We start from the raw sequence: 24,582 nt of genomic DNA on the forward strand, positions 1-24,582 counted from the left end.
CCCTTAAATGTATATTATACTGATGTATTACTGCGTCATTTACGTATTTCATTGGTTCAGTTTTTATCTACTAGAGCCAAGCATGTGACGTGCTCAGCGCTACTTTTAAATGGCATCATAAATTGTTGCCGCACGTTAAGTTCAATGTCTTTTCAAATAATAAGCTGTACTTGTGGAGTAATTCATGCTGTTTTTGTGAAGGACTTACTCTATGATTTCTGCTATTTTTGAACGTTTCAGTTCTATTTACTGTACTTCAAGTCAATTTTGTAATGTATTGGTTATCTTGGATGTATATTTTGTAATACGTTTAAAACACTCTAGCTGGCTTTACTCCTTTTGAAGAGGATACCCCCGGAGGTATCGAAACCTGGTCAAGGCTTATTACAGTAAACGTTATGCAACATGATAATTTTCTTCTCGGGTGTGAAGCCGGATTATAACGTCATCTTGACATAATATGACGTTATGATCCGGCTGCACACCCGAGAAGAATATTATCAATTATTACGCCGCGAAAGCCTTCGTAATCACGTTATGCAACATATTGGCTATATACAATATTTATTGAGTAAAAATGGCTGAAAGTGATCACTTGTTCTAAGAGAACTATATTATTCTCTTCCAGCTTTGTTCACATGTTCACGTATTGTATCGAACAAAAGGCACTCATCTGAACAGAGAGACTGCAAAGAAACTTAGTAATACGCCAGGTACGTGAGTCGACGAATACAGTCTTCCGAGTTTCGAGTCGTTATTCACACTCCCTCCCAAAGGGTTAAACAGAGAACCGTATATTGGATGTAACGTTAAAAAGCGACCCGACGCACAAAACTGTTCTCAAAATGAAAAATCTCTTATCAGACTTCAAAATGGATAGCTCTGCTCGTAACAATCTAAGACCCCAAATACCTGTCTCATCCTAAATGCTTGGTCTACCAAAGATACACAAAGAAATATGTCTGTCGAGACAGATACCGAATGGAACTAGCTTGTCAAAGTACTTTTTACCAAATAATTTAACCGAAAAACTGAGACATGTAGTTGGAAAAATGAATATACTCACGTTAAGAAAAAACAGAACACCTTGAACGACTAGAGATGGGACGTACACATTCGCAGGACACGTACTTTGCTATGTTTTGTAGAAATGATAAGCATTTCAGTCACTTCGTTTCAGAACGTACCTTGTCCGCCCCCGGTAGCTGAACGGTAAAAAAAAAGGAAAAAGAAAAAAAAAATCAGCGTGGTGGATTGTCAATCCCCTGGGCCCGGGTTCGGTTCCCGGCTAGGTTGGAGAATTTTCTTCGTCCAGGGACTGGGTGTTGTGCTGTCCTCATCATCATCCTATCATCCTCTTCGGTTGCAGGTCGCCGAAGTGACGTCAGATTGAACGGTCTGCCCGACGGAGGGTCCTAGTCATACGATTAAATAAAGCATGTGCCTTGTTGCCTAGTAGCCACAGGCTCCGTCATGGGCCCTGATAACTTTTTCCATGCAGATGACATTGATACGTATAAGGTGCGAATAGCGACCTGTGGTATAGCCATCCGCGCTGCATTTACCTGGTGGCTGGAGTTGAGTCACAGCGCTGCACTCATCGTATCACCATATCCTACACATTTTCGATTGGTGAAACATCTGGTAATCTGGTGGGCCAGGACAAAAAGCTGACGTCGTATGACACCAAGAAGCGCGAGTTCATCCAGCAATATATGGTCGCGCATTGTCTTGTTGAAAAAGGGCGTCAAGGTTGTCGTGTAGAAAGAGTATGGCTACGGGTCACAGGATGTCATTCACATAGGTCACACTGGTCAGAGTGTTATGGACATGCAACAAAGGTGATTTGGGGTTGTACTCAACAGCACTCCACACCATACGGCCCTGAGTGCGCTCTGTATGACTTTTGCGAATGCTGTCGCTGTAATGCCGCTCCTCCTATCTGCGTCCGTCCTTTTCAAACAATCAGAACCTGCATTCATCCGAAAACTTATCTGTTGTCATTTCTGTCGCCGGTGACGTCGTTCCACACAGCGTTGCCGTCTAGCCTCTTTCTGCAGATTCGTCAAAGGTAGACGGAGAAGTGGACGACGCGCACCCAATAAACGACGACAGACTGTCACCCCTGATATTTGTGGGATCTGTTACACTATTCCACTGTTGCACTAGAGCTGAGGAGGACGCAGATGTGTCCTGCAATGCCATTCGGATGTGGTGTCGATCTTGTCGGAGCATGGTCTGTGTGGTGCGACGTGACCCATCTCGTTGTGTTCTGTGATCGTCCGTCAGTCATTCTGCACAGGCTCGTTACACTGCCGAAACACTTACTCCCACAAAAGCATTCCCTGACGCCAATAATGCGCCGTCTTTCAAGCTCAGTGACTTGACTGTACGGTTCACGCATACGTCTGCGAGGCATCCCGCACGTCTGTTCAAGTCGCACTGATCCATTACTTTCGATTTATAGCGACACAGACAGCTGAAAGCACATTTTTCGGTAGGTGGTGTTGCGCCGCCATATCGATGTTGACATTGAACCTGCGGGCGGACATTGTTCAAACGCTAATCATTTCTGCCGAAAATATCAGTATACATGTCCTGTGAATATGTGTGTCCTACCTCTACTCGTTTAAGGCGCATTGTTATTTTCTTAGCGTGAGTGTACTTTTGTCAGAGATTTGATACATTTTTAGAACGTTTACACACGGTGAAGATATCCACTAGTGACATGCTTCTAAGCTTTGATATGAAGTCTTTGTCTACTAATGTCCTGGTATCAGCTATAATGGAGATCACAGGGAAGAAAGCTGCTCCAGCTTTATGTGACCTGATTTAATTCGAAATAGCTATTTTAAATCTGAAGATTAGTTTTGTGAACAATTTGACGATGTTATCGCCATTTTGAACAGCAGGCGTTAAGTAATGTGACACTAAATCCTCCCTGTTAGCTCCGCTTTGTGGATGACGTATTTTTTATATGATCACACAGCAAAGAAGAACTTCTCACATTCCATATTTCTTAAATGGGATTCAGCACAAAATCAACTTTACCTTGTTGGCTGAGAGTGATGTCGCTCTTCCGATCCTAGGTGTCTTGGTACGTAGAAGATTTGACAACAGGAAACAGAGTGTATAGAAACCTCCTAATGCAAATAGGTACTGGGATGCCACTTCGTATCAGCACCCAGCCCAAAAGCAAGCAGTGCTCAAGTCCGTCTTCACGTGTCTTTCGTATCAGTGACCAAAAAAAGTCTGGAAACAGAGTTGGTTTTCTTAAAGAAGGGAGTGAAGGCTACTATAGTTGCTCCGTGAAAATATTTGTAATGCTAACAGGAAGGACAAGGAGCCTCTTTCTGACTCTGTTACGTTTCTGTTTGTTTCTTGGTTAAATGGCCGCATTAGCAGCATTTTACGGAAAAATGGTATACAGACATGTTTTTCAGTGAAAACAAAATACAATACTTTTCCGTCGCAAAACGGACGCATCTGATTACCTTAACATGTTGTGGCTGTGGCAGGGAGTAAGACCTACACAGGCGAGACTGGAAGGACTGTAAAATAACGTATTAAAGAACACGAACACCGCACCGATTTAAAACAAAATCTGGATATTATCAGCCTTGATCTTGATTTCAACAATGTACATATGCTGACCAAGGAAACCAACATCTATAGAAGAAAAGTTCGAGAAGATATTTCCAAGAACTGATGTATTTTTAATAGGGAAGACGGCTATAGGCTTCCGGCTTAGTGACTGCTCTCCATCAAGGACGCGAACACGTGGGTTCGGTGCGAAAGCAACACATGTAACTTCCAAGGAGTCAACTTTGTGGACATAAACATTTTTGGCAAACATTTCTCCTCTTTTTTTCTGCCCGTTTCACCTCTGTTCAATAAAGCTGGCCTAGCCATGACCACAATAGGAATTTATATCACTAAGACTTCTTCTGCTTAAGCGCAGAGCTCCCGTTTTATCGACGTATGATGTCCCACCAATGGCAGCCACAGTAACGTTACCCAATAAACCCACGTTTTCAGTGTAAGCGCGACATCATTTTTTAAGAGAAAACAGCATGGGTCTTTCACAGTGTTCAGCTAACCTGGACGTCACTATATCCTGAAGCAGATCTCAGCGGAGGGTAGAGGTGTAGAGGTGTAGAAGAAAGATGGAGCGGAGCAGTAACCCATAACGTTTTTCCTACAATGACAGCCGCCAACATTTTGTTACGGGTTAGGTCGGGGTTCTATAGTCGCACCTGAAGATGACATGCTGCTGCACTGCTGAAATATCGTGCAGGTTCCACAACATTATAAAGCGCGAAGCTCGAGAACGTTATAAGCGGTTATTCCATCGAAAAAGATTCGAGCAGCACCGTTTCTAAACGTCTTTAATGCTGCTTAGACAAATCTTAGGGTTTATAAAACTTCACGTTCTGATGTTAATTTATGATTTTCGAGATACATGTCAAAACTAATACGACTTTGCTGGCGATTTCGAACTCACAAAATCAAATTCCTTCGCAACGAACTAGGCTCATAGTAGTCACATACCATTTTAGTATCATGAAATAGCCATAGCTTTTCTACGTGGACGGGTTGCCATACAACCGTAAGAATAGTAATAGGACATTATCCACGACTCACGCATATCCAAAAGATAAACTAGTATCTCAGATGGGAATGAATCATGAAACGCTCAGCTTGAAGCATTGGATGTTGAAAGCCAACACACTGTACCTCGAACTGACGAGCACGTTCTGCTGCTTCGATGTCTTCAGTTGAGTTGGTGGCTGGTTCGTTCCAAGCACTATTCAGTGTGATGCCCACGTAACCTGCAATAACCAACCAGAAGTTACTTTGGTTCAAGGTAATACTTACACAAATCAGATGTACTCCCTGTACAAGACGTCGTCGTTTGCGCCTAGATAATAAGACGCAAATTAACGTGAGTTCGACAGGTCAGTGCAGTAAAAGTCAGTGCACTGCTCATGCAGCAGTTAAGCAGTTGTTAGAGAGCGTTGGAAAGTTGTGCAAAAAGATGTTTTCTCATATAAGTGTTGTCCGACCTTTGTAACTGAAGGTGTAACATTAGTTCGTAACATCTTGTAGACATCGCAATCATCAGAGAAGGATCTCTAGCGCCTAACAGACACCATCCCGGCGCTCGTCTGAAGTGGTTAAGAGAAAGCGCAAGAAACATAATTCTCGATGGCCGAATTGAAATTATAAATCACCTACATGAATCCAGAATCTTAAAAATGGGACAAGTTAATGTTTTTGTTATCCAAATTAATGTCTGTGTCCCAATACCAGCAAGACTTACATTGCGGAATATATTACGAAACCAATAACGATCAACTGCTTCCAGGAAGTATGTATAGCTTTCAGGTAATATTAAATTGTGGGAACTATGTGGCAACCTTGGGAAATCCACTTTTTACAGTCACGTGACACAAAATCAACAAGAAATCAATCTTTGGAATCACAAATGATTACACTGCTACTCACTTGTTTACCAAGGTTTTTCGTATACTGAATAGCTCTCCGCCTATCATAGCCAAGCATAGCTACGTGTGTAGTCCTGTACTCAAATCATGAATAAAAATAAAGTGGGGCAGTATTAAGTTATGACTAAGTCATGTGGTATGATTGGGAAGTCACAGATATTTATGGAGAACATTATCCCAGATGCCGGTACTAACAGAATCAGAAGAATTATACAGTTTTGAGCGCTAGTGTGGGATGGGGATACTTGAAATTGGAAATTTTTGGTAATTTATTCTTATTTATTGCCAAATCATAGACATGTTACCTGCTTTTTTAAAGCAGGTCGTACAACTCACATTTTTCGTTTTTCAGCTTTTTGCGGTTTTCTTTTGTTTTATCTACAACATTTACAAAGAATAATACTTTTCAGAGTGACAGTAATTTAAGGTTGAAATATAAATAAAATTTTGTTGTTTTTTTAAGAAGAATATAAATAGACGATGGATAGAGGAGAGATTTGCTAGTACCATCACTGAATGTTACTGACGGTGAATACCTCCGAATGATTTCTTCGAGCCGTTGACCGCCAGTCGCACACACACACAGAAACAGACACACACACACACGCACACACACACACACACACACACACACACACACACACACACACACACACACACACAATGGTTATTAATACAGAAATAATATTGCTTATCCAGTTTATTACTAATCCAATGCATTGACTTTAGGTGCCCATCCGTGTACAGCAATTGGTGATTCCTTGGCTATATCGCCAGCACCTTATGCTTATATACTGTCACATCTCGGCCTCCTCCTCCTGTTCCTCCTCATTGTCACTGTTTTCGCTGCCACTGTGGGTATCGCTGTCCACCTTCTAGAGATTGTTGTTAAGTTGCGCATAAGCATGTCTGTTATGTCGTGCCAGCATCTACTCTTCATGTGTTGTTTTTGAAATACTGTTTGTCAATGCGTTTAATTGTGTCCATTGTTCTTCGTCTCTTATTACTGTCTATATATCTGTATCTGTATCTGTGTAGTCTAACTGTAGTGTATGTCTACTGGTCGGGTATTGCTCGCAGAAAATTTGTGATAATGACTATGGGACCAAACTGCTGAGCTTACACACTACTTAATCTGACTTACTCTAAGGGCAACACACACACCCGTGCCCAAAGGAAAATTCGAACCTCCGACGGGGGTAGCCTCAGGAGATACTTGACAGATGAAGTGGGCACAGAGTTTCACAGAAATTGCATCAGACCTTGACAAACGCTAGTAGGTTGGGAGCACTACAATTGAAGGCCTTGGCTGTAAACAATGGCTAGAGACAGTTCGTGAGAAACTCTTTGTTACTCCTTGTAGAACATAGTACGAGTGCGTGCTGGAAACTAATGCCTCTGAACTTTTACGTGAAAACTCTTAAAGCTTTTTAAACAAGACAGACGTTATTAACATTCTATATCTTTATTTGCCATCCGTAAGCACAACTCTCTCAACATTGTCACCCTGGCACTGATCATATTTCTCACAACGAGAGGTCTGTTTGTTGATACTGCCACAGTAGAATGTTTGACTTTGTTGACACAGCCACAGACACAACTCTGCTTTCACCAATTCATCACTATCAAGGTTATGTCCTTGAAGGTATTCATGAAGATGTGTAAATCGGCTTGGGCCAAGTCGGTAGTGTACGGAAGATGACCGATGATGTTGAACCCAAGGCAGCGGATTGTTACATATGTCTCAGCGCTCGGGTGAGGTCTGAAACCATTATGATGAGGGATACGGGGCTCCATGTACGGACGAACTCTTCGAATCCGAAACTCGATTACAGCACGATGTTTCTCACGCTCCGATATAGTTAGGTTACACAACAGTAGCTTTCACTCTACAATTCTGAGCCCTCTGGTGGCAGAGAGCTGCTAACATGTAGACATGGAGACTAAAGTTGTAGAATGTTAATAAAGTGTGTTACTTTCTTGAACGCAAATCCGCTTCCAGACTTTTTATTTATCAGGTAAATGTGAATAATCAATTAAGTAAGTAAGCAATGATATGTGCCTTAGCATACTCTACATGAGTTTACGTGACTGTGTGATGGCAGAAACGTTAAGGGCCGTCCTTTTTTATGTAGTCTCCTGAGTGTGAACTTTACTAAACCATCTGAAAGAAGAAGTTATAATGTACACTGAATTGTACGAAAAGAATATTTAAATGTATACTTATAGATATGAGAGCTCAACCTATCATTTACGAAAAGAATACATAAACCCATACTTATAGATACGAGAGCTCAATCTAACATAAGTCTGTCCATCACAAATTATTAACAACTAGATTTAGAAACAAATCAGAGAGTTGTGAAGGGCTTCCTTAACATTGCTTCCTTAACGTTGCATAATAAGACGACTGTAAAATTAGTTTTAAACTGTGCACAATAATTGGCCACTTTTTGAGGCGGTTGTTACTTTATTATTATAAAAATTGGTAATGCAGTTGTTAGTATCGTAAACTGAAAGAAATAAAAATTTCCTAATTTATGTTTTTGAGAGGTTTCACAGTAATGTTTCGCTAACTGAAGACGGTATGTGTTCTTTTGGTCATGTCCGAAAGAACAGATACCATCTTCATATGTATACATATATATCCTGATCTTATATAGTTAAAGCTACCGGCCATTGGACAATCTTCTTCTGCGCGGATGCACAAACAGTGCCAGAACTCTTACGGGAATCGGCAAAAAGCTGCGAGTAATGAGTATAATGGGCAGGGGCACTACGAATGTAGTGCGGGACAGTAAGTTGGGGATGTGGGTCTCACGGGAGGCGTGCCAAAGATAAATCCTTGCAGCCGCACAATCCTCTGTGTGCTCGGTGGCTCAGATGGATTGGTCGGCCTCTGTAATAAAAAAAACTGAGTGAAAGGATCAACAAACGAACTTGACCGGATGTCATGAGACGTCCGCGACGACCAAACACAACGATCGACAACGAACAAAATGAAGAAAAGGTGGATAGAGCGTCTGACATGCAAGCAGGAGATCCTGGGTTCGAGTCCCGGTCGGGGCACACATTTTCAACTGTCCCCATTGACTTATATCAACGCCTGTATGCAGCTAGGGGTATTCATTTCATTGCAATTTTCGCTAACTCGTCCAACAAGTTGGTTGGTTGGTTAGTTGGTTGATTTGAGAGACGGGACCAAACTACGAGGTTCTTGGTCCCATCCGATTAGAGAGGGACGGAGAATAAAGTCGGCCGTGCTCTTTCAAAGGATCCATCTCGGCATTTTTCTTTAACTTTTCTAACACTCGTTGCAAGGCAGAAGGTCAAGGCCGCAAGATGGGGCGCAAACAGTGGTACAAATGACTTATTTGAAAATGTCGTATCTGAATAAATAACCGTAATGGATGTATATGAAATAGAAGGTTTTCGTACACATACCTTATTTATGAGATTTTATTGAGTCTTTACTGCGCAGTTTCTCAAAACAACCAACTTTTCACTTACTACTATTTACAGCCGACGTCTTCAATGGCCCTACTACGAGATAGTTCGGAAGTTGTAGAAGACAAGCAACACATAACATTCCGCTTACTATAACAGAATGACCATCTCAAGTTCGAGAATGTCGAGTTTGCCAAATCCTTGTTGATCCGTTTAGCTTATGGAACTCTGTCGATTTTGGTTAACGGGTAAGCGTTAGATATTCTTCTAGAGCTTAAATTTTCAATCAACATAATACGTTTAATTTGTAGTCGGCTTTATTCTCATTTAGACTAACATATTGATGATCATGTTAAACCAAATCCTGATATTATAAAGACTCATACAACGGTACTTAGTACGTCGAAACTAATTCTGGAAAACGTTCAGTTACTACCATAAACTTAAGTAACGTATAAATTAATTGTGCTGAGCAGCCCTTCATAAGCTTAATATATACTGAGCGACGCCTGAGTTGATTTAACGTGCGACGCCGCAGGACAGCGGATGACTGGAAAGTGTGATTTGGAGTGATTACTCACGCTATACACTGTGGCAATCCGATGAAAAGTTTTGCGTTTGGCGAATACCTGTAGAACCTTGTCTGCCATCAGGCGCATAGTCAAGAAGTACAGAGGAGGCGGTGTTACGACATGGGGACATGGGGTTGCATTTCATGGTTAAGGTGTGGTCCCGTAGTTTCGGCTTTTGAAGAAGGATGGGCTGCCAGTCCTCTACAGGAATTTAGACACCTACTTGAAAGCGTCCGCACGTGACCAACATTACTGGCTCTAATATGTGTAGGGATATTTTTGATCAGGTACCGTATTTACCTACAGTAACAACTAACAATCAGGTGAAGGAGGCATATTGTTGATTTTTTTATTTACACAACAAATCACGTCGGATTATACCATTGGAACTTGGAAGCAATAGAATTTTTTTCTTTGAGTAACATTTCAGTCCTCAGTTCGCAGAAATCCTGAGAAATCGGAAACTTCCACTCAAACAGCATATTTGTTTCTGCACCCGATTGCCTACAGTATCTTTGAGATCATGCTTCAATGATCTATCGAAGTTGTAAGGTGGCAGAATAAATGAAGGTCAGATTCACACCTTATATGAAAGCTTTATACATCACAAACGGAAGGTGAATGTGACAATTAATGAGAAAATTTGCCTAGCAGTATGTAATGCAAAAAAAGGGATCACACTCAATCGACGCCGGCCGAAGTGGCCGTGCGGTTCTAGGCGCTACAGTCTGGAGCCGAGCGACCGCTACGGTCGCAGGTTCGAATCCTGCCTCGGGCATGGATGTGTGTAATGTCCTTAGGTTAGTTAGGTTTAAGTAGTTCTAAGCCTAGGGGACTGATGACCTCAGCTGTTGAGTCCCATAGTGCTCAGAGCCATTTGAATCATTTTTGAACTCAATCGACGGTAATTAACACACCTTTCCTATAATGCATGTTTGAGTGAAGGTGAAACAAGCAGCGAGAGGCGTTTTAGTTTGGAATTTCAGAGGGACGAACAGAGGCAAGGCTGCGCTATAGGGGGTACCACAAAAACCACTTACAGGGGAGTCCCAGGCAGAAAGTCAACGACCGACTACGTGACTCGCACGGGAAGAGCGAGTATAACGGCACATCTGACGGAGGACAAGAAAGGAAGCTTGTAGTAAACTGCGTTTCGGAATGCCAAATGGATAAGAAACAAGACAGTGATGCATTTTCGATCACATGTCCAGAGAGGGCTACACACGTGAGAGAGTCAATGTACGCATCTAGGCGTCTGGACCGGGCATAAGACGTCCGATTGGCGGAAACGCTCTAGGAAAGAGAAAAGAGCCAACGTTTCGATGCAATTTAATGGTAGGGAACTAGCGATTCTCAGAGAGAGTTTCCACAAAATAGGAGGAACGCTCCTATTGATCGAAAAAAGCCGTGACATGAGGAACGAAAGAACCCTAATGGGGAGACAGTTCGGCTATGAGTAAGACAAGACGGAAATTTTCGTGGGCTCTTCTCTGAACTGGCGTCAAGTGCAGAACGGAGCACATAACGCTTTGTACGATTCAGAGGAGTCATTTGTGTGAAGACTGCGTTCACAGCAGCTGATATCCAACTAGAAATTAGCTGTAGCACCATTTAGCTCCAACTGTGGAGAAACGAACCAGACAATTAGTTAATTGTTCTTGCAAGAACTGAGAGGGCATTATAATATGCACACTGCTCCAACCATTTGCGGTTTATATCGCCACATTCTAAGGCTAGGGATGAGTACATGTTCTCTCGCATAACAAGAAACTTAGGGAAAGTGTCTGCTGGAAAATTCAGCAAAGGTGTAATTAGTTTTACAGGAATTTCAGCGGAAGAGAGCGGCCTAGCAGACGACAGCTCATTGCAGCTTAAGGTAAATACCGCATGCTGAGGTGTAGACTTGTTGGTTCATCAGCTTGCGTCCACTGTAAACTCGAGCGACCTTGGGTAATCTTTTGTGTCACATAACTAACCATCCACCGTAGACCTGATTGTCATCCTAAAAATAGTACCGAACTTTGAACCAGAATCGGACAATTTTCGTAGAACTGACCAACATCATAACGTAAGTGTAGGAACAACTTTGTAAGGAAATTACTAGTTCAACTTTAATATTGTTGTGTTTAGGATAATGTAACCTTCTGAGAGCTAATATTTAAAATTGTGGTGTTTAGGATTATTTCACTTTTTGATGTCGATGTGTTACCCTGAAAACTGTTTTTTGTTGTCACATTGAAAACTGTGTAAAAGGGTGTATTTTTGTGCTAATATTGCGACATTAAACATGTCATTTCAACTTGCACAGTTGTCTTCAATTCTAGGATAAGTAAGCCACAAATACTGCACCTTACAAAGTAACTCCTGGAAGACTGTTGTTGAACATGAACGAGATGGGTAGGCAACAGCCAAAGGAACCAAGCACACTGGCCCATGTAAACTAATTTAGCGATTATTCAGTAGTAGTCGTTTCTTAGTTATGCTATACTAGCGATAAATGTCTCTGTGACATGATGTTGTTACAACAGCCTGTCTTTGTAACATCGGGCCGATGGGAAAGCTCGTACGCAAAAGATAAGAACACGAGGTATAGGAGAATTTATCAACCTCTCCTGATTGGTTATTAAACTTCCTTATTTTCTTGTTTATTTTTTTTATTTTCTAGTTAGCTATCGACCTTCTTTGTGGCTGCGGCCTTGGAGGGAACCTATCTTGTCAACCCCTTAGTGCGTCCTTCCATCCTCTCAGTCATGACGCTATATATTCTCTAGAGAACCCACCTTGCTGCGACGCCTTGTACTGCTCCTGGTACAAATGGTAGACCCGCGCATGCGCCTTGATGATGGTGTGGGCGGCCAAGTAGTCTCCGATGCCAGGAGCCGGTAGACTGGGTGCTGCCCGCCCAACGGACGCGTAGCCGCTCACTACCGCTGCAGGCTCGTTGAAAGTTATCCAGAATTTCACCTGCACGAAAAGACATAGATTCTGCAACGTATGTAATCCGACCAACTTCTCCTTCCAGCACCTCATACTTTCGTGAAGATAGACACCATTTTTACACGTTTTCGCAATCTGCAACCGAACACTTCTGCAACACCCCTTACGATATCTTGTGAATAGTACCTCTCATACTATAATTATTTACTCCTGTTCCTGTTTCGTTCGTGATTTTTGCGTGGAATGAATGACCTTTGGTATGCCTTAGAGTGAGCTATAATTTCTGTGACTTTTCCTATGGTGCAAACGAAAGTGGCTCGTTGAGGACATTGAACCAAGGACGTAGTCATGGATCGGAAAACCAATTGAGGGGGGGGGGGGGGGGCAGGGAGGGGGAACATAGGCAGTCTTCCTTGGTAATTAAATTTTTTTTCCAGGCACTGTAAAGTGCATTAGAATAATTATTAAATGCACTGGAAAAAGCGCTCTTTGGAGATATCTATAGAAATGTTGTTTTCTTTAACCAAACAGAGTGAGTTTTACTACGAATGATTCAATGACTTGGCACGTAACTTACAATTTAACGCGTTTGTGCAGCTCTAACTCTGACAGTGCTAGTGAGGCGCAGGGCTTTCTGAAGTATACAGAAATATTTGTCAAAGAACATGGCACACTTCATATCCTGGCGTATGCTGACCGTTTGGAGAACGCAGATTAAAAAAATGTTGCATGACTAGGGCCTCGCGTCGGGTAGACCGTTCGCTGGGTGCAAATCATTCGATTTGACGCCACTTCGGCGACTTGTGCCTCGATGAGAATGGAATGACGATGATTAGGGCAACACAACACCCAGTCCGTAAGTGGAGAAAATTTCCGACCCAGCCGGAAATCGAAACCGGGCCTTGTTTTCTTTTTTTTGCATTTTATTTCGTCTTTGATCCTTATTTGGTTGCTGCGGACGTCACATGACATCCGTTCAAGTTCATTGTGGATCCTTTCACCCAGTTTTTTTTATTACAGAGGCCAACTAGCTCTCTGACCGAATACACTGAGCTAACGTGCCGGCTCCACTCAGCTACCAGGGACGGACAGAACGCAGATGTTCCATGTAGAATGTCTACTTGGATTCTTCATGCAGAGATTTTACGAAACTCAGCCCGCATTGTTCGTTTATGAGATGCTCAAGTCAGCAGAGAAAGATCTCCAAGTAGATGTTGCATTTCTTGCGTACGAAAGATTACACGGTACAGTCCCGCACTGTCGCTTAGTAACGGCAATTCAGACTTAATAAATACCGGAGTTGCTTACTGATTGAATACAAATGTCGTCCTTTAAGGGGCAAAATCATAAGACAGTAAATTAACGATGTTGTAGGGCCTATTTGTTCACTGTGTGTAGAATCAAAGCTTGGTGTGCGGACTTGTAATTGACCTCTGGCGAAATCAAATCTCTTCCGCATAAATACGTGGAATGAAACACAATTATTCGAATGGAGTATAGGTGCTGGATCACTGGAACAACTATGAAATATCGGTTAGTATCCGACTAGAGCAATCTATTTTGGCACGACAACACGAAACTACACTGAGAGCAAAACTTACGGACGAAAGTAACTTAACCATGATGTATCACAGCCAAGTAAGTAACTTCCACATTACGTATTTCTACCAAGCAACAGAAATCGATGAATCTTGAACCATACACAGAAATGACTGCTACAGAAGAATACAGAAGGCAACCGAACGAAATTCGCAGTGAGACGAAGAGAAATGACACTTCTATCTAAAGAAAATAATTATACGGAAGTCATCGCGGTTTATCACGGTCATATGAACATTACAAAAGGCGGGACATAGTTTTTAATAGGATTTGTGATTGCCACGGATGGAAATGCATGTTCTGCAACGTGCTTCCATGCTCGCCACAAGATTAGTAAGGGACTATTTTGGTAGGTCATCCCATTCCTCCACCAGCATGACTGTTAAGTACTGGATGGCGTTTGGTGAATGTCGGATGTACTGCAATACGTCTTCCCAACGCACCCCACACGTGCTGGATAGGATTTAAGTCGTGAGATCGAGAAGTCAGTCAATACGCCGAATTTTCGCTTTATGCAACCTAGGGTTTCGATGCGGTCGCGAACTGTCATGCATAAAAGCGAATTCATGGCCAAATGCTCCCCTGAAAGGACGCAGATGGGTAAGGACAAAAAATAAAATCACCTACACCCGTCCTTATGATTTTATTTCACTTCGTCGCGACCAGTTTCGACGCTTCATTGCGTCATCTTAAGGCTGTATTGATGCGGTACAGGTTGATACGATCCCCATGCATAACCCATCAGTTGCCAGCATTACTGGATTCGCAGATAATCTGAAACTTACTTGTCAGGACTCCAACCGTCAACTGTTGAGAGTTGATGATTGGAGTGCTGACACGTAAGTGCTCTACAGCAGATGCGTCAAAAGAAGAGATGAAATGTGCCTGAGAGGGGGTGTGACTATCTTCAAAAAATGGCTGAAATGCCTCTGAGCACTATGGCACTTAACATCTGAGGTCATAAGTCCGCTATAACTTAGAACTACTTAAACCTAACTAACATAAGCACATCACACACATCCGTGCTGGAGGCAGGATTCGAACCACCGACCGTCGCGTCGCATGTTTCCAGACTGAAGCGCCTACAACCGTTCGGCCACGCCTGGCGGCAACTTTCTTCAATTGGTTGACAAGTCCACGGTGATACTGGGCAGATTTGTGGTGAAATTTGGTGCCGATGTGACATCATTAACCCATCTTACACCCGACATTAACTTCTGAGTTATCGCCTTTTTTCGGATATGTAGACACCTTGCCACTTGGCGTGTCGTCTAGGCCGTGTGTGACGTCGCAGGACGCCACGCCTTGGCAGCTTTACAGACGAAGGTCATAGGCGCATTTGAGTCAAATGTCAAACTTCTCCGCTGCACTTGGAGACTTTTTCGGGGTTTTGGAACATCGTGGAATATTCCCGCTTAGCCCCTGTAGTTTCATGAATTTCCGATACGTGGAGGCGCTATAGCTATATGTCGTCTTCAAAATGGCGTGTGTAGCGGAGATGCGTTAAAAAAAGAGAACTGTCATTGAGTTTCTGTTGGCGGAACACCAGGGCGCGGCAGAGGTTCATAGGCGCTTGCAGAATTTCTACGGAGACCTGGCGGTGAACAAAAGCACGGTGAGTCGTTGGGGAAGCTGTCTACCATCATTTCAACAAGGTCACCCGAACTGTCCGTTCTCCCTCCTGTCGGCAGGCCGCACACAGATTTACCTCGTGCAGTGTGGCCGTTGCCACAAATATGTAAACAAACTTTTCCTCAACAGCGTAAGGCCTCACAAAAGTATGCGCACCTAAGAGGAGCTCACAAAACTTCATTGAACTCTTCTTCTTCATCTAAGACTACGTCGACTGGTCTTCTTCATCGATCCTACAGCTCGGGTTTAGCGCCTTACATGTTTGGCCCAATGAAGATGCACTCCACAAGAGGCAGTACGTGGACGATGGGGGGGAGGGGGGGGGGGGGGAATTGATGCGACAAGACGTCGGCTCCGACGTCGAACAATAGATTGGTGTCCCATGTGGGCATACAGAAAGGACCTTATGGGTGTGTGTGTGTGTGTGTGTGTGTGTGTGTGTGTGTGTGTGTGTGTGTGTGTGTGTGTGTTTTTGTGGACGTGTCTGTGAATACAGGCCAACAGAAAGCTAGTAGCCTACCTACTCCAGTTGCACTGTTTACAGCTCCGCAAGTCGCTTGAAAACTGTGCATCTATTGTAAGTCGTAATCATACTGATAACTGTTTCATAGCCCGCATACTTAAAATGTCGAGGCTACTTACTGTTCGTTGATCTAATAACTGTACGCCTTATTCTTGTTGTCGTTTCAATTATTGTCCCATGAATGACGCCATTTTAGTCTCTGATCTTGACACATTGAACACTGATGATGCCAGATACTTTCTTTTTTCTAGTGTCTTGAACGTTATAATAATGAACCGTTATTAAAACTCTGTTTCGTAAATAGAGGACGGGATTCATTTTCACGGATAATGGTATGATAATAACCGCCTGATCTAAGAGGGCTGACTGAAAAAATTCCTCCACCTTCGTAACTCTTTAACAGTTGGCAGCACTGGTATGTGGCAGGTACTAGCTTGTTCTGTAGCCTCCTCTCTACTACTCCAGTTGGCGGAAAGCCTTAGCATTGAACGGTTGTGTTGTTACAGTGTAAAGTTTGGAATATTGCGCCGACGGTAGGTCAATGCGATTAACGCAACGTGTAGTCATTGAATTTCTGACAGCGGAAGGTGTCATCGCCAAGGATTTTCAACAGAGAATGAAAGCAGTTTATGGTGATTGTGTTGATGTGAGTACTGTGTATCGCCGGACGAGTAAGTTTAAAGATGTTGAGGCGGGAACATCTGACCTGCGTGACAAACAAAGAGTTAGACGTCCTGTGACAGCAACCACCGAGTTTCACAAGCAAAATGTTGACAGACTGATTCAGGACGATCTTCGTAACACTCAGAGAGAAACTGCAAGCACAATCGATGTGTGTTACGAGCGGTCGCTTGCCGTGATGAATGGATATTCGGGAAAAACGGCAACCTGGTCTAAGAAGAAACGTGATTCATCCTACGAGGCGACACGTTTCCACCGATCCTCAGTCCAACCTCGATGACCATATGTTCAATCTAATCGTAAGGAAGTTATTAAGTCTACGTCCGTTCGCGTTTGGGTCGTCTCCTGTGGAGCCCCCTGTTCCAGAGTACTACCATTCGCCCTCTTCCTTGCTTTACATAACGGGTAACCCTCGGATCCTCACACTCTGTGAAGAGGTGAGGACATCAAACACGGTGTCACCTATTCGTGATTCATTGTCCATGGTTGCTCAGTACAACGCGAATAGCCTGCCGGCTTCGCCGTTTGCGACATGCTTGTTCCCAGTCGCTAGGCCGTCACAATCTGCTCTTCCTCAGAGTCGCTTACGTCAGTGAATTTCGCCATTTCGGTTTGTGTCATCTATAGAATTATTCCCCATTCGTTTCTGCTATGCCTACGTGTTTTCCTTATACCCAGACCTTTAAATGTCAGATAGTCGGAAAGGTACCAAACATTGTAAATCGATAGGGTATCAACCAAAACACCGATGTAGTTTGTACTATGTACTGTCGCCCAGATAAAGGTGCGTAATAGTAAGTAATAAATAACACCTGGCCTACAGCGCACAGGAAAAGCATTAACTGCGAGCGTCTGTCGTATAGAGCTCCTTGGGGTAGTCGGTAGAGCTTAGTTTGTCGAACCATGCGTCCCAGGTTCGAGCTATTGTCATCCCAGGTTTTCTACTGTTGCACGAGTGAAATTTTATATTTGACAAAATGTTCCTGCCATGTACAAAGACTGTTAGGAGCTTATAGCAGTGCTCTATTCACAGTCTGCTTTCGCTTCGTTTACTTGACAGTATCAGATCTGTAGAGTACAGCTGTAGTTTTGCAGAATAAACAAACAATCTGAAGAGAAGAGCAAAAAAACAGTTGCATCACACGTGCGGAAGTACTAATAGCAATAATAATAATAATAATAATAACATAATAAAAATAATAATACTAATAAGAAAACATAACAGCAATAATAATGAGTACGTAACTTTTAGAAATCATTGCAAACACCACCACACGTGCACATTGTCGCTGATTGAGAACAAAAGTTTCACAATAGTGGTCGCCTTCAAAGAAGGATGCGAAGCAAATTGCTTTCGAATACCGAGCACGTTTTATGAATCACATATTTGAGCATCCAGCCTGTAATTTATAATCACTATTAACACTTCTGCACTTGCGTGAGGTTGTTTCTTTATCCTCCTGCTCCGATTGTTCATTTTTTATTCTGTGAAACCACAAATGTACTCAACAGATTTGGTACTTTCAAATAAACCAAGCGAATTCTGGCTGCCAATAGAACATAGATTTAAACTACTAACAGGCTTTTTACATGTCAGGAACCTTGTCTCTCATATAACAATTTCATACGTACTACAGTACAAAACCTGGCATGACGAGGACAAGAATCCGGGACCGTTCCTACAACAAACTAACGCTTCATTAACATCTCTACGGGAACACCACACTCTACTCTTTGCACCGTAATTCATGTGTTACTTACGACTTACCATTACGCACCTTCTCCTGAGGACAACAGATAGCACAAACTATTTTCAAACAACTTACGGGTATTAATCCACCTCATATTTTCAGCGACTTCCTGTATTTCGGCGGGAGTACACCCCGCCATCTTCAAAGCAAACTGCAACGAACAGGCGAAGTACAGGCAAATTTAAAACCTCGGTTCTTAGATTGGTGCAGAAAAGATAACACACACTGAACACTAGTGCAACTAAAGATGTCCACAGTCAGAGATATCGATAGTGAGACTACGAACTAGCAGGTGAGGTAACATTAATTCTGTCACTCTGTTTTTCGACAAGGGAGAGAGCAGGAGTCCAAACAGAGTTAAAACAAAAACCTCCATCCCTGTTTACAAGGTTACTCGCTAATTTAATCTCAACTGCCTCCTTAATAACACTGTCCCTATAGCGGGACGTGCATGCCAATATCTCGGTGTTGTTATATAGTATGGGGTGACCAGTATCCAGACAATGTTCGGGAATAGCAGATCTATTTGCCTGCTGTAATCGTGTGTGCCGTTTATGCTCAGTACATCGGTCCGCCACGGTCCTGATAGTTTGACCAATATATGCCACGCCACAGCTACAAGGAATACGATATATACCTTCCTCACGCTAACTGACGTTAGGTTTGGTGGTGAACTAATGTCTTTCGGCATGTGTTGACATCCACTTGCTTTTTATTCATTGATGAGTATTACCCCTTTCTTGACGATTTGGTTAGGAGAAAGGATGATGGATCATTGGGACGTGCAGTCTACAGGAAACCTACTCACACCGACTTGTATTTACAGACCAATAGTTGTCACCATCCGGCTCATCGTGAAGGAGTACTTCGTACCTTGGTACACAGAGCACAAGTCGTGTCCGACGCTAAGACTATGCCAGCTGAGCTGTCCCATCTTGAAGTTAAATTTCACCTGTCCACTGCAGTTGACCTTGAAAATGGCGAGTTGAACTCCCACCGAAATATCGGCAGTCGCTGAAAATATTACCTGGATGAATACTCGTATGTTGTTTGAAATTGTATACACCATGAGAAACTCAAGTCTCACAGCACAAACTATATCAGAGGCTTGGTACCAATCTGACTGACATCTGTACTCCAGTTCCCTTATTAACTCCAATCTCGATGTGGACAAGGTGGAAAAGTGTTTTGACAGCAGTTTCGAAGTGACCTTGAAGTTCAAACTTCATTTGCCTTTGCCAAACTGTATTAAAATCCGAAATCTAATTCGGCTGTAATGTTATTTTGTGGGTATTACGTAAGCAGAACAATGTAACTTGAATTTGTTGGAGAGTATGTTGGCAAAATTGTTCATCAGAACTGCTAATCTTGAGTAGACTTTAGGTTTGACGGTAATACAGTTTTTGCAGTCATACAGATAAGTACAGCCATTTGAATGTTAGTTATTGCCATTTCTTTCTGTTCTACTTTCGACTACTTCGTTTTTATTTCGATTACGATGTGTTTTCGTTTCTCCTATAAGTTTCTCTACGACGTCACACGAAAATGAGCATAGATCTATCCATCGGCCACTCCTACAACGTCGATTCGGTGGTATGCTAGTAAATAGTTCTGTTACCGTGCCTCAGAAGACAAGCACGTATTTTGAGCCTTTTTTATAGATTTTGCAATTTCGCTTTTAGTTATTGTCGAGTATATCATCCTGTGTTAGCTACACTGTGTGATCAAAAGTATCCGGACACCTGGCTGAAAATGACTTACAAGTTTGTGGCGTCCTCGATCGCTAATTCTGGAATTCAATTTGGTGTTGGCCCACTCTTAGCCTTGTGACGGCTTCACGGCTTCCACTCTCGCTGGCATACGTTAAATCAGGAGCTGGAAGGTTTCGTGGGGAATGGCAGGCCGTAGTTCACGGAATGCTGCACTGAGCAGAGGTATCGGTGTTGGTCAGAGAGGCGTGGCACGAAGGTCAGGACTCTGTGTAGGCCAGTCCGTTACAGGGATGTTATTGTCGTTTAACCACTCCGCCACAGGCCGTGCATAATGAACAGATGCTCGATCGTGTTGAAAGATGCAGTTGCCATCCCCGAATTGCTCTTAAACAGTGGAAAACAAGAAGGTGCTTAAAACATCAATGTAGATCAGCGTTGTGACAGTACCACGCAAAACAACATGGGGTGCAAGCCCACTTCAAGAAAAACACTACCACACCATAACACCACCGACTCCGAATTTTACTGTTGGCACTACATTCGCTGGCAGATGACGTTCAACGGCCATTCGCCATACCCACACCCTGCCATCTGATCACCAGATTGTGCACCGTGATTCGTCACTCCACACAACGCTGTTCAATCGTCCAATGTTTATGCTCCTTACACCAAGAGAGGCGTCGTTTGACATTTACCGGCTTGATGAGTGGCTTATGAGCAGCCACTCGACCATGAAATCCAAGTTTTCTCACCTCCCACCTAACGGTCATAGTACTTGTAGTGGATCCTGATGCAGTTTGGAATTCCTGTGTAATGGTCTGGATAGATGTCTGCCTATTACACATTACAACCCTCTTCAACTGTCGACGGTTTCTGGCAGTCAACAGACGAGGGCGGCCTGTAGGCTTTTGTGCTGTACGTGTCACTTCACGTTTCCACTTCACTAGCATATCGGAAACAATGGACCTATGGATGATTAGGAGTGAGTAAATCTCGCAAAGAGACGTATGACACAAGTGACATCCAATCACCTAACCAAGTTCGAAGTCCGTGAGTTCCGCGGAGCCCCCCATTCTTCTCTGTCCCGATGTCTAATGACTACTGCGGTCGCTTATATAGAGTACCTGGCAGTAGGTGGCAGCAAAATGCGTCTAATATGAAAAACATATGTTTTCGGAGGAATCTTGATACTTTTGAGTATATACATGGTGTATATCGAAACAAAGATGTACACTTGAGGAATAACTGATTCAACAGAATATCGTTAGGTATTTAAGTGAGACTTGTTGTCCATGACTTATTGAAAACACAACGAATTTTTAAGACAGTCAAAGGATTTTTGTTTATGAAAAATGCAGGTTTTCTCGGGGAATTTCGTTGGTGAAACCGTGAACGGAGTAACAAAGTCACCTTGAAGAAACATTTCGACTATTATTATCCTACTCGTGATCTTCAAGAGAAATAACAAAACAGATGTAGATGTAGAGGGGAACACTTGTTGAAAAGTGGCCTCAGGGCCAAGCTGTTACTCTGGTGATACTCTGGACAGATTACAACAGCAGGATTTTTATTTTATCCACTAAGTTGTGAGATGGCGATCAGTTTGGCTTCAGGAACGGCAACGGCACCAGATACGCAATTCTGACTTTGCGGCTTATAATGAAAGCAAGGATAAAGGCATGTTAAGAGTCGTACTTAGGATTTGTCGAGTTGCAAAAAGGATTATAAAGTATCAAATGAGTCAAGATGCTCGAAATTATGAGAAAATACGTGTAAGCTGTAGAGAAAGACGGTAAATATGTAATACATGAAAAAGCCAAGAGGGAAAATAAGAGTGAAAGACCAAGAACGAAGGGCTCACAATAGAAAAGGATCTAAGGCAGGGAAACAGTCTTTCGTCCCTCTTGTTCAATCAATAAGCAGAGATGATGGAAATAAGAGAAAGGTTCAGGAGTGGAATTAAAATTCAAGGTGAAAGGATATGAATGATAAGATTCGCTGATAACATTTCTGTCCTCAGGGAAAATGAAAACCAGTTATAGGATTTGGCGACTGGAATGATTAGTCCCATGAATACAGAATATGGACTGGGAGTAAATCGAAGAAAAAAGAAAGTAACGAGATGAAGCAGAAATGAGAACAGAGAGAAACTTAACATCAGGATAGGTGATCACGAAGTGGATGAAACTGAGGAAGTCTGCTACCTAGGCAGCGAAATAACTCATGACGGTCGGAACAAGAACGGGTAAAAAGGGCTTTCTTGGCCAAGGGAAGTCTACTAGTATCCTCCACAGGATTTAAATTGAGAAAGAAGTTTCTGAGAAGGTACGTGTGGAGAGCTATAGGAAACTTAGGTGGAATGATAAGGAAAGGAATGAGGAGGTTTTGGCAGAACTGGCGAGGAAAGGAATAAATGAAAAACTCTTACAAGAAGGAGTGAAAGAGCGATAGAACATGTGTTAACAGATCAGGGACTAACCACCAAAGTACTATAGGGAGCTGCCTGGGGTAAAAACTATTGGGGAAGACAGGGATTGGAATACATTCAGCAAATAATTGAGGACATACGGTGCTAGGCTGGCGCAGCAGGGGAATACTCGGCGGTCCGAGCCTGTTGATTCTACATCTACATCTACATCTACATGGATACTCTGCAAATCACACTTAAGTGTCTGGCAGAGGGTTCATCGACCCACCTTCACAATAATTCTCTGTTATTCCACCCTCCAACAGCGCGAAAAAAGGCGAACACCCGTGTCTTTTCGTGCGACCTATAACTTCTCTTATTTTACTGTGATCGTTCTTACCTGTGTACGTCGGCGTCAGCAAAGTGTTTTGCATTCGGAAGAGAAATTTGCTGACTGAAATTCCGTGAAGAGATTCCTCCGCAACACCCTTGTTTTAATTATGTCCATCCCAAAGCCTGCCTGTATCTTGTCCGTGATACTGTGTCCTCTATTTCGTAGTAATACAAAACGTGCTGCACTTCGTTGAACTTTCTCGATGTAGTCTGTTAATCGTATCTGGTAAGGATGCCAGACCGCGCAGCAGAACTCCAAAAGAGGAAGGGCAATCGTATGTAAGCTATCTAGTAGATCTGTTACATTTTCTAAGTGTTCTGCCAATAAAACGTAGTCAATGGTTTGCCTTCCCCACATTTTCTACATGTTCTTTTCATTTAAAATAATTCTTGTAATTCATATATATTTAGCCTAATTTACGGCTTTGAGACTGAACTGATTTATCGTGTAACCGCAGTTTAAAGGAGTCCTTGTAGCACTCTTGTGAATGACCTCACTCTTTTCATAATTTGGGGTCAATTACCCAATTTCGCACCATACTGATATCTTTCCTAAATCGTTTTGCAATTCGTTTTTATCTTCTGATGAGTTTACTTAATGATAAACGGCACCATCATCTGCAAACAACTTAAAACGGCTGCTAAGATTGTCTCCTAAATCGTTTATATAGATACGGAGTAGCAGAGGGCCTATAACGTAACCTTGGGGAAGGTCAGAAATCAGTTCTGTTTTAATTGATCATCTTCCGTCAGTTACTACGAACTGTGACTTCTCTGACAGGAAAACACGAATCAGTCACATAACTGATATAATACTCCATAGGCACGCAATTTCATTACAAGTTCCTTGTATGGTACAGCATCAAAAGCCTTTTGGAAATCTAGAAATACAAAATCAGTTTCAAATACCATGTCAGTAGCACTCAACACTTAGTGTGTAGAAAGAGCTAGTTGGGTTTCGCAAGAATGATGTTTTCTAAATCCGTGTTGACTGTGTGTCAATAGGCCGTTCTCTTAGAGATAATTCGTAATGTTCGAACACAACATGTGTTCGAAAATGCTGCTGCATATCGACGTTAATGATGTGGGCCTATAATTCAGTGACTTGTGCGACTTTCCCGTTTTTTTAATTCGGATCTATCGTCCAGCGAGGGATTGTATGTGATTTTTAAGTATGGGAGTGTTGCATCAGTATACTCTGAAAGGAACGTAAATGGTATACAGTCTGTACCAGAAGACTTGCTTTTACTAAGTGATTTAAGTTGCTTCACTACTCCGAAGATATCTACTTCCAAGATACTCATGTTGACAGCTGTTATTGATACAAATTTTGGAATATTTACTTCATCTTCTATGGTGAAGGAATTTAGGAAGGCTGTGTTTAGAAACTCTGCTTTCACGGCACTGTCGTCGATAGTATT

At 42.5% G+C, this 24,582-nt stretch overlaps 1 protein-coding gene across 1 annotated transcript in view; it reads right to left on the reverse strand.

Annotated features, from left to right (window-relative positions):
• Positions 1 to 24,582, reverse strand: part of LOC126282009 (myrosinase 1-like) — a 105,693-nt gene that overhangs the window by 54,691 nt on the left and 26,420 nt on the right. The window contains exons 5-6 of the mRNA XM_049981400.1: positions 12,307 to 12,490; positions 4,738 to 4,832 (exon numbers count right to left, since the gene is read on the reverse strand). Coding sequence (XP_049837357.1) covers positions 4,738 to 4,832; positions 12,307 to 12,490 — 279 coding nt within the window. The remainder of the gene's footprint in view (positions 1 to 4,737; positions 4,833 to 12,306; positions 12,491 to 24,582) is intronic.

The sequence above is a fragment of the Schistocerca gregaria genome, chromosome 7, assembly GCF_023897955.1.
Source record: "Schistocerca gregaria isolate iqSchGreg1 chromosome 7, iqSchGreg1.2, whole genome shotgun sequence".
NCBI lineage: Eukaryota > Metazoa > Arthropoda > Insecta > Orthoptera > Acrididae > Schistocerca > Schistocerca gregaria.